The sequence below is a fragment of the Prosopis cineraria genome, unplaced genomic scaffold, assembly GCF_029017545.1.
Source record: "Prosopis cineraria cultivar Desert tree isolate PC_DT_omini unplaced genomic scaffold, ASM2901754v1 PC1, whole genome shotgun sequence".
NCBI lineage: Eukaryota > Viridiplantae > Streptophyta > Magnoliopsida > Fabales > Fabaceae > Prosopis > Prosopis cineraria.
This window is the reverse complement of record NW_026555332.1, coordinates 23437168-23448660: the sequence shown is the minus strand read 5'-3', so window position 1 is coordinate 23448660 and position 11493 is coordinate 23437168. Positions and strand designations below refer to the sequence as shown.

Genomic DNA, 11493 nt, shown 5'->3' with positions numbered 1-11493 from the left:
ATGGTGAGCCCTACATCTCATTTTCTTGTCCCACTTTTCTCTCCTCATACAAACTGGAAAAAACTTATTTTCTTTCTTATTTTCTTCTTATATTTTCTGTCCTCCCGTATTTTACTCCCATCCAAACAGAGTATTAAAATCTTAAGAAAATGCATTTATTGTTTCAAGATATAATGATGCGTTAGTTAATTCATACATTTTTAACTATAAAATGCTAACAGAATCAATACAAATTACTCTGAAATCAAAAGGATTACAAACTACAACAACAGCAAACTCAAAATAAGCAAGGGGGAAAAAAAGAGGGAATGTGAGAGTTTATCATCATTTACACACCTATGTGACGAAATGTGAGAGTTTATCACAGGTTTGACAAAAACTGTCTTGAGTTGAAAAGCTCGAATTCCGTTATAATATTCCTATAAAAAAAAAGTTAATCCCAACAAATTCTTACATTAATTTTTAAATATGGCTTAACTCAATTACCTAGCTTCTATATAATTTTGGAAACATGTACTTCAAGCCTTGAAAACATTTTCATTTTTACTTCCTGGCCATTGATTAATCTATCGGTACATCTTTCTGAGATAAATAAAAGTGGAAGTTTCGAAGGTCTAGATCAAACATTTAAATTATGTCTTTTCAGAGCGAACCCGCGTATAAAGCTAAAATTATATTGCCACATGTAATAATCAAGACGATAACATCCGTTTCACTTAATGGGGCATATTACATTCAAAAGTAAAGCAATTAAGGTTTATGCTTTCTTAGAAAAGTTCCAAATATAGGAAATGAAAGTAAAATGAACGAAAAGATTGATGTTAATGATAGTATGATACTTTCAAATTTCAAACATCATCAAAGTAAAAATAAAGGGACCAAAAAAAACGACCTACTAACCTAAACCAAAAGTTAACAATAGTAATATTTACCAAAAATAAGCGTGCAATTTGAATGTAAGAAAGTTAAAAGAAGAGAGGTATACTGAGTGTGAAGATGTGCTATCTTATCGTAAGCCAATTAAATGAAAACGATGATACCACAAAACAAAACAAGACACCATTCCTTTGGTTTCCTTTGCTCGTCACTCAACTTGGTTTTGCGTGGGTCCCACAAGTCGCACGGAATGTTTCGCCTCAGTGTTCAATATTGAGCCACGAGTCAAAGTGTTCCCTCTCCTCCAATCAAACCTCGACAACGCAATGTCCTTCACGCCCACACGGCTTCAACTTTCCGATCCTGAAATGACAACACTGTACTCAAACAAACCCACACTCTCTCTCTCCCTCTCTCTCGTGCCTCCGTTCCTTACTAAACCTAGCCTTTTCTTTTTCTTTCCCTTCCCGAAACCAACACACAGTTTTTTCCTTTTACTCATTTCCTCTACAATTTATCAGCACAAAAATAGAAAGATGCACATGTTATAAACACCATTCGTTCCCTCTTTAAGCGTTCTTGTTACTTTATTTCTCTCTTTAGGGTTTCCTTTACTGCTATCTATCTGTACTGGGTTCTCTGAAAACTTTTCCTTCTTTATCTTTCTGACAATAATTGTGGAGAAGAAGAAAAAAATGGGGAGAGGTAGGGTTGAGCTGAGGCGTATCGAGAACAAAATCAGCCGTCAAGTGACGTTTTCAAAGAGACGAAGTGGACTGTTCAAGAAAGCTCAAGAAATCTCCGTGCTTTGTGATGCTCAAGTTGCTGTGATCATCTTCTCCAACAAAGGCAAGCTCTATGATTGGTCCTCTGATTCCAGGTTCGTTCCTGATCTCTCTGTGATCGATCTCATCGTTAATTTTCTCTTTCTTCTAAGTTCCACACACACACACAATATATCAACTTGTAGGCCTCATTTTCTTGTTTTTGGATCTTATTTCTAGTCACCATCAACTTGCCATGTTATCTATCTTGCGCTGTAATTAAATTTCTTTATTTTTTTCTGTCTTTTCTATGTTTTCTTGTGCTCCAATATTTCATAGTCTTTCTTTCTTGTTTCAAACTGAGATCAAGTATATTATTTACTATTAGTTGTCCCAGTTTCGTCTGAAAATTGCTTTACTTTTTATTACCTCTTCCAACTTTGATAGGTAAGTATTCATAGATTCCACTGATAAATTAATAATGAAGTTATGTCTGAGATCTGGTGTCATGCTTTGCTCCAAAGATGCGCATTTGTAGGCTTGGTATTTTTCTTCATTTATAACTTATATTATAATATATACATAGACATATGATTGTAACTAAATAGTCATGATATATACCTTAGAGCATTGCGTATATAGGGGGTCATGTAGCCATTCTTGGTGTAATAACCTAGCATTTAGTGATTTGTCTAATATATTGCTGCTTTGTGTCTAGTCAAGTGGAGGCCATTAATTTAAAAAATATATATTTGGTTTTTAATTTTTAATTTGTTGATAGATAAGGAGAAGGGGGAAAAAGCATGATATTTGCTTTATAGTATACTCTTAGTTCTGTGAGAATTAGGGTTTTTTGATTAGACAGAAACGTAAGGTTCACAGAAACTGCACATTGATTTTGACTGGTAGTCATTACACATTATAGGATTATAATAATATAAGAATTATTTTTTCAAATCTAAAACCATTTAATCAGTCTGCTGGCGAAAAGAAAATAGTCATAGGAACATGATTACAACTAGAGTATGGGATTTATACTTTGTACCAAATCTTATAATTTATAACTTATAATAGTAGTTTTTAAAGAATAAAATTTTAATATTATAGATATATAGAACATAAGTAAATACACACACATGTACATTGCTGATATGCTTGAAGTTATTCATGTTCCTTTTTAATTTTAACATATATAAGACACAAAAATCTCCTTGAGCAAGCACTTTTTTTTTTTGGCCTGACCTTAAGCAAGCACTTAGCAACATCCATTTTATCCAAGACACAGGTCTGACAGGATCGGATTAAAAAATATCATTTATGGATCAGATATTAATCAATCATCAATCAATCAACATATAATATAAAAAAAAATGAACAAGCTGTTATTTCACCATTTATTTATTATTTGTCGATAAAAGTGTTATCATTTTAAGAAAATTTGGAATATCATTATGTGAGCATGTTTATCGTTTAGATCAATTCATTTGAAAGTACACATAATGGATATAACTGGAGGGTAAACAAATGAAGACCAGCTGTTCCTTTATAGTAATTAAAACCAACAATGTAGGCTAAATTGTTAATTATTAAGTTATGTTTAAACGAAACAATACTACTTGTGTCCTTTCACTGTTTCGAAAACAGGATAACAGATTGCCTTGATACTCTCTTTTTTGTACCCTTTTTCTCAAATCCCAACAGGATAACAGGTTTGCCATTAAAATGAAGCAGGAAATTCAAGAATTAAATTATCCAAGGACGGTACAATTTCTCTTCCTATATGGCGTACGAAAATAGCATATTTTTATTCTTAGCGGAATTGATATAGTGATGTGGGCCATTTTTAATAAAGTGAAACGAGGCCATTTTTAATAAAGTTTGAAATAAGAATCTGTATTATTGCTGCATTGCCATTAGAACCAAAAGTTATAACTAATAAATGCAGACCAAGAATGATGATGTTTCCCGGCAAATCAAGGTGTTTCGTATAAATAATACACATTTAGGCATTATATATAACACACACATACATAATATTCCCTCTAATTCTATTTATGAGTGACTTCTAACATGTTTCATCAAAATAAAAAAAAAACCTTAAACTTTATTAATTTTGTTTTAAAATTTAATAAATTTTTACCTCTACCCCTAATAAGGAATATAAAAAATAATAAAGTGCTTTACAAATTAGACCAAATTAAAATTAATCTTTTCTCTTTGCCCTACAAATAAAAGAAGAGTGGAGTACCAAATTTTAGTATACCAATTAATTGTTTTTGGGTGGTGCAGCTTGGATGGCATTCTGGAACAGTATGAGAGGCAAATGCACACTGAACAACTTGCTGAAGCTGACAACGAATCGAAGGTATTTAAATCAGTAACCTTACTTGTACGTAACCTTCAATTTATATTAGGCCAAAAAAAATTAATTTATTACTTTTTGGCATAACCATGAGTTCACAAAAGCTAATAAAATCAAGAGTAATAAAGCAAATTGACACTTAAACTATAGATCCAAGAGGGTTTAGGACCTTAACCTTATTTTTGATATAATTCAACTTCTAAAAATGATGTAATCTGACTTTATTGTTAATAAAAGTTAATTTTGACTATTAATTGATTAAAAAATGCTAAAAAACATAAAAAATTATAGAAAAAGTCCAAAAAATTATAGTAAATAATCCAAAAATTACAATCGAAAACACAAAAAATTATAGAAAATGACCAAGACAATTTTATTGGTTCTTTTTTATAATTTTTAATATTAGTTTTTGATTAACTAACGGTCAAAGTTAACTTTTATTAATGATAACAGTCGTGTTACATTGCTTTTAAAAGTTAAAGGTGAACATTACACTATAAATAAGTTTAGGGTCTCAAACATTCTTGGAGTCATTTAAGGATTAATTTGCTCTTTTACCCTGAAATCAAAGGCATCCTAAATAAAAACATGTGAGGATGTTATACTTACCTTTAAGAGGGAGAATATTTTTCACGTTGTATATTTTGGAAAGAACAGCGCTAATGAATCAAACACAAAAATTTAAAATATGTTGGCATTATTGTGTCTTATAACAACCACCATGTTCCCAAATTACAACGACCTCTGCAGTAACTCAAAAAGTGTTGATGAAAATTGTTCCTAAGGTCCTTCAGAAATATTTTGGTTTTTTAAATGTCCTTGACTGTCAATTTTACAAATTTTAGATTTTAAAGTGTAATGTTATATATCTTCCCTTTTTATTCATGACTCACTTAATAAATCCTTTATATATAATACAAATAGAAAAAAAGTATTATATAAATTGAAAAAAGTTAATTCATGGATTTAATCTCAATTTAGTACTTTAATGTGTGTATGTGTGTGTTTGTTGAAGATAATTTTTATTTTTGCCTGTAACTGTCTCCTGAATTGTGTGAGTAGGGAAACTTGTCCTTGGAGTTCTACAAACTAACAACTAAGGCTAAAATCTTGGAGAAGAACATAAGGTATAATCACTCTGATTTCACTGTTTACACTTTACTATGAAACTTCATTCTCTTTTCAATTTAAATACTCTCATATTGAAGCTAGAAAATAATAATTGTTACCTTGAGTAAAATTTAACCTTTCAACTTATGTGAATGGGTTAAAGTTTCCTAGTATAATTTTTTTATAAAAGAAAAAATACAAAAAGAATGGCATTTAAGTCCTAAAAGATTAAATTAATAATATGTAGTTGGTTCAAATCTTTTTTTGAAAAATGGATGTAAACATTAATTCAGATAGTTATAAATAAAAAATATCAATTATAAATTGACTCTTAAATTTACAATTGTTTGAATTAATATTTACAATTTACTTTTTTAAATGTTGGCAGCGAGTTAATTGTCATTAAATGGATCTTTTGATACATAATTGTCATTCTCCAAAAAATATAGGCGGTCCAAACTGATTTGTAGGTTAATGTAATAAACTAAAAATGAGTTATTATCCTGCCATAATGATTCCTATTGTTATCTCAAATTCAACCTCTGGAATCTCTTGAAAAGTTAAGATGAAATTAAAGGATTTGATAAGATTAGACCCTTCAGTTTTTTCAATGATTTTTATAGGTTTTTCCCATGATTACATTATGTTACGTAAAGTAACTCTTGTGAATGGATCAAATGTGTTACCAAGTTAAAAGAAGATCATCAGTTTAAACCTTTCTTGAAAAAATCATAGACTCATGACTATAAATATCATCTTCAATATAGGAACTACGGAGGACATGATCTTGAGGTCATGGGATTGAGAGAGCTTCAGAACTTGGAGCAACAGATCGACACAGCTATAAAGCGTATTCGAACCAGAAAGGTAAATATATAACAATATTAATTAAGAATTACATAAATAATTATTAGAATTATTAGTTTTCATGATTGAGTGTTCAACTTGATTTATGCAGAACCAACTGATGAATGAGTCCATCTCGGAGCATCAGAAGAAGGTAACGTTATATATATTTTAATTATGAAATTGATGCTATTGAAATGCTACACATGCACCCTGAAATAGATATTTAGTGGAGATAATTTTCAACAGAACAACCCTTAATTTGGTGGAGATAATTGCATGCAATGACATCTCATGTTTGCATATATGTTCTTTATGATGTTCAAAATAAATAAAGTTTTTGGAAAACATAACTATTGGTCTTGATAGTTTTAATGTGTTTAGACATAGATCTATTTAGTTTTTTCTTTATCTTTAAATACATCAAGTTTATCCTGCATGCAATATTAATCACTTCAATTTTTTTAATGTCCAAAAAAATGATAAGGTAATACTAATGATGTTAAATATGTTGGCCTGTGACTAATGCTATCAATTTTTGTGTTCAGATGTAATTATCTTTCAACAGATTAAAACATGCATTAAACATGAAATAGAATAAAGTAGACAATGTTGTTAATATGCTAAATCATAATTCTACGTTAGTACAAACAAGTGGCTTTAGTCTCAGGTCAAGAACAATTAGCAAATTTTTCATTCTTATATTGTTTTGGAAATATTTACGGCAGAAATTTCTCAAGTGTTTGAAAGGTAACATGCATGTAGCAAATCTATAACAATTTAAATGATATTGTCCCTCAAAAACAAATCAAATCCTAATGCCAGACATTAGTTTCATTAACTTCTACTTGGGAACTCCATTTAACTTCTCTTACCAATTTCAAGATGGTTTCTGCATGAAGAATAATTATAATAATAATATATGTAAATTAAAAATATATAACTTTGTAGTGTGCACATGACAGGCAAGGGCATTGCAGGAGCAAAACAACTTGCTAGCAAAGAAGGTAGAATATAATTCATACATGCTCCTAATAATGTTCCACTATACTTGATCTTAGCCAAAAGGCCGAGAAAGGTGTAAGTTCCACTATACTAGCTAGTCTTCTAGAATAAGTTGAACAATTATAAATTCAAGAGTTTGAGTTTTGTAAATAAGATATTTAAATTTTAAATGTAACTATTAAATTGTAACTCATATTACTGCTTAAGTCAATATTTATATAACTTATATTTTTAAAAATTTTATTAGAGACTTTACTATTGTTAGGTTCAATATTTTAAAACCTAATTGTCATTCTGTCCATTGAAAGAGAAACTTACCTTATTTACAACGGTATATTTACGACATGTGACCATTTAGTTATAATTTTAGAAAGTATCTAAAATTACTTTTAGAAAAATATCTAATTAACTTCTGTTATTTACTGACAAAACTTCAAGTCTCTGGAAAATAAACGGTGTCTATGTACGTAATCATAATTTCGGTAAAATTTGAGAGAATTCTTTGTAATTTACTTCTTATTTTCAAAAGAATTTGAGTTTCTTTTTCTATTAAAAAAAAACAAGAGTCTCTCTAATTCAATGAAAACTCAGGAGGGTTCTGAATAATTTGTTTTAAAAAAATAATTTGTAACTTACATATAATTTTATTTTAATAGTCATGACAGTTTATGTATGATTCTATAGGTGAAGGACAAAGAGAAGACACTGGCTGAAAATCCAGAGAAGGAGAAGTACCGTCAGGGACATAATTTACAAGCCTTCAAAGTACCTTTGCCACAGCTACAGCTTCCTACACTAACACTCGGGTATCTCTCTCAATATATGTATGTATTTATATTTTTTTAGTTCTAGGGTAAAGAAAAGATTAACTGTGATTATATTTATAAGACATTTTATTATTTTTTATTTTTATTTTTATTTTTCCTTGCTTATTAAATATTAAAAAAATTAAAAATATTTTTTTTTGTTCTTATTAGAGGTAGATATGGACTTAAATTTTAAGAAAAACATAATAACCAGTCCCTATGGTTTCATAAGTTTTGTTTTTAATTCCTGTAATTTTTTTCATTGTTTTTAGTCTTTACAGAGATTCAAAACATTGAAAAACTAAAACTATAGGGGTATAAAAAATAAATGTCACACAAGCTTTTTGAAATTATAAAGATCGAAAACATTAAAAAAAAACTATAAGGACAAAAAGTAAAACCTAATAAAATTATAGAAACCAACAATTATGTTTTTTTTTAATTTTAAGACATAGTTAATAATGTTTAAGATTTTTTTAATTATAGTAAAACATGATAAAATTGATTAATGCATAGAATCAATATAGTATATATATTTTCTCATTCCTCCCTTTCCTTCTCCCCTCAACATGCATTGAGTATAGAATTAATTTTATTGTGAAAATAAAAGTACTGAAAATCAGATTAGATATTGAACTTATCAAAGCCTTGGTTTAGCAATAATTGTTAAACTTATAGTTGAATTATATATCATCAAATTGGTTATAAACAAATTTGTTTATTAAACCAATCAAGACATTGATTTAACAATTTATTAATTTAACTGATGAAGTTAACCCAGATTTTCATACTATGATGAAAACATTAACTTAAAATCTTTACTTATTAAAAACGTTTTGATTTGGATAGAGAGAAGAGTAAAAGAAAATACAGAGAAATGAAATTAGGAGGGGAAAACTGTCAAAAATGATAATTTTTTTAAAAAAAAAAATCATATATTTTTAGCGGTTCTCCTTTCTAATTTTGTTTCCTATCTAATTTCTTCCCCGGACAAACCAAGGATTAGTGTAAATATGAGTGGCTACAATGTTGGTCAAGCAGTTGCATGAAAAATTCCATTTTTTTTATAAATAGTTACATGAAAAATTATGAGAAGAAAAAAAAATGAAGATTTTTATATGTTAGTCATCATCAGCTTGTCATCAATATTTGGAGGACTTTTTATAAAGGTAATTATTGCATGTTGAGTTTTTAAGTAAAATACTTCATAAAGTACAGTGTGTGTGCATGGCAGCTTATTAATAGAAAATAAAATGTTACAATATTTTTAAGAGAGGAGTCTCTCCTTTTTTTCTCATCCATTTTTCCAATTCGTATCATTCAAATTATTTTATTAAATTAACAAATGGTAGGGACTGGAGAAATAAAGGGGGGAAAATGAAGAGACTCCCTCCCTCAATATTCCATGTTCCTATTGCAGTGTATGCATGGCAACATATTTGCAGAAAATAAAATGTTACAATATTCTCGTGAGAGGGGTCTTTCCCTTTTCCCCCCTACATTTCTCTCCATTTCCTCAATCCCCACTATTCATTAAAATAATTTGAATGGTGGGGATTGGGGAAATGGAGGGGGAAAAATGGAGAGACTCCCTCTCCCAATATTCCATATTTCCATTGTGTTTGATCTGGTGAAAAATTATATGCATATTATTTTACATTATGCTTGATAGATTTACTGAAGTTCACATTCATGAGGTTGTTAGCTGATATGATGTTTGATAGGTAAGAAAATGATAATAAAGTCTCAAAACTTGAAACCTATGAGAGTTAAATTTCTAACAAAATTTTTTAAAAAATAAATTATAAATATTAATTGAAATAGTTATAAACAGGAATTATAACTACAAATTGTGAGTTATATTTAAAATTTAAATTTTTTATTTATAATTAAAATTCCTGAATTTATAACAATGTGAATCAATATTTACAATTAATTTTTTAAAAAATCAGAAACTTTCTGTCATAAATTTATTATTTTGGTATTTTAATATCATTTTTCCTTCATAAATTCTTCTTCTCTTTTTGTTTGTGTGTTAATTAATTAGGGAGGAGAAATGATTTTCCTGCTAATCAATGATTTAAATTTATTTGAAAATATAAAAAACTTATTTTTGATTAGTTTTGTCGAAAGAGATCCCCAAATTCTCTCTTCCACACACTCACACACATAATCATAAGTAATAGAGCTTTTATTTCAAACTTTACCCCAAAAAGAAAAAAATCCCAAACCAATAAGTTTTTCAAATTTCATTTGACTTCCAAAACTCCACTTCAGAAGAAGTGACGAAAAAAATCCCCTTTCAGAATCAATTTAACTTTAAAGAATTGTCAGAATATTCATTTTACAATTTTACCCGCCATTTTACTTATCAATATTTAGATTATAAAAAAGTATGTCCTTTATTATAATTTGATGATTCAAAATTGATCCCAAAAAAAAAAAAATCCAAACATCTTTCTTTAATTTTATCAAATTCAATTTAAAAAAATATTATCCAAACATCATTATGCTCTGTTCATCAATTATTTTCATAATTAATTTTTTCTAATTGAAATCTAAACATATCCTGAGTATTTCTATAATTTCTCTGTAAGTCACAAGGCCTGTGTCTTGATCGTCCTTAAAACCACCTATAACCTTTTTTTCTCACAAAAAATGTCTAATTTAATTAAAAATGTTTGTTAAATCTTTGTAATGATCATTCACAAGTGGTTATCCCTTAATTGCTGCCTCTTTTTGCATATCTAATACTTAATTTGATGCAACAATAATTAATGTTGGTGGTGCAGTGCGAGTTTACAAGGAAGAGGATCAGAAGAGGAAGAAGAGATTGAAGCTCGGACTCAAGCCAGAAGAAGTAATATCATAATGCCACCATGGATGCTGCGTCATTTGATCAGATAAATTATGAAGTGCTTCTGTATTACTCTTGTTTTTAAGTAATTTATGACTCTAATTAATGCATGCTCTTGCTGAAGGCATGCACCAATCAACTTTAATTGATATATATCCCCATGTTCTAAGTACATTTAACTGCTTCATTCTCTGTACAGCTCTGCGTTTTTTTTTTTTTTTTTGGTTCTCTTTCTTTTTGCCTCAAAGTCCATTTTTTCTTGAGGCATAACCATGTCCTCTGATGTTTGAAAGTGTTCAAGTCATTAACCATTGAATGAGTTCAAATGTAATAAAAAAAAAAAGAAATTTTTGATGCCAAAAAAAAAATAGTAATTTATCATTAGATGGAATCCGCACTTCACACTCTACATCCATTGTAAAGTAAGAATTTTAGGATTTAAATTGTGAAGTAATTTTTTATTGAAGAAAAATTGTTTGCTTTGAAGATGATAATTTTTTTTTTTTTGCATTATTTTCTTTCCAACCATTAGACAGAGTAAATGGATAGGATCACCCCACTTCCTATCCCACTACATCAAATACATTGCATGTGATCTGGACCTGGATATTTATCAAGTAAAAAAATTGCAGCGATTTTTAAACCACAATACCTTCCATAATAGAGTGATCAATTAGACTCAATACCTTCATAAATACTTTTCTAGAAATATTTCTTGAAAAGTACAAGGACAAGAAAAGAATATTCCTACATCAACTTTTGGTCAGCTTACATTAGTAACTCCAATAAGATAACATTATTCGAATCACAAGTTCAAACCCAATCAACAAATTTATGGGACTTGCACCTTTTTTACTTGTAGTATTA

At 28.9% G+C, this 11493-nt stretch overlaps 1 protein-coding gene across 1 annotated transcript; it reads left to right on the top strand.

Moving 5' to 3' along the window:
* The first annotated feature begins 1244 nt into the window (after nucleotides 1-1244).
* On the top strand, nucleotides 1245-10813 carry LOC129289055 (agamous-like MADS-box protein FUL-L). The gene is made up of 8 exons (XM_054925881.1): nucleotides 1245-1756; nucleotides 3930-4005; nucleotides 5065-5129; nucleotides 5880-5979; nucleotides 6071-6112; nucleotides 6924-6965; nucleotides 7648-7769; nucleotides 10562-10813. Exons 1-8 carry the CDS (start codon nucleotides 1572-1574, stop codon nucleotides 10674-10676), a joined length of 747 nt encoding a protein of 248 aa, XP_054781856.1. The 5' UTR covers nucleotides 1245-1571; the 3' UTR covers nucleotides 10677-10813.
* The last annotated feature ends 680 nt before the right edge of the window (nucleotides 10814-11493 follow it).

Coding starts and splice junctions, on each gene's coding strand:
- LOC129289055 (XM_054925881.1), top strand. CDS start 1,572: ATGGGGAGAGGTAGGGTTGAGCTGAGGCGTATCGAGAACAAAATCAGC. Junction 4,006..5,064: donor AAGCTGACAACGAATCGAAG/GTATTTAAATCA, acceptor TTGTGTGAGTAG/GGAAACTTGTCCTTGGAGTT. Junction 5,130..5,879: donor ATCTTGGAGAAGAACATAAG/GTATAATCACTC, acceptor TCTTCAATATAG/GAACTACGGAGGACATGATC.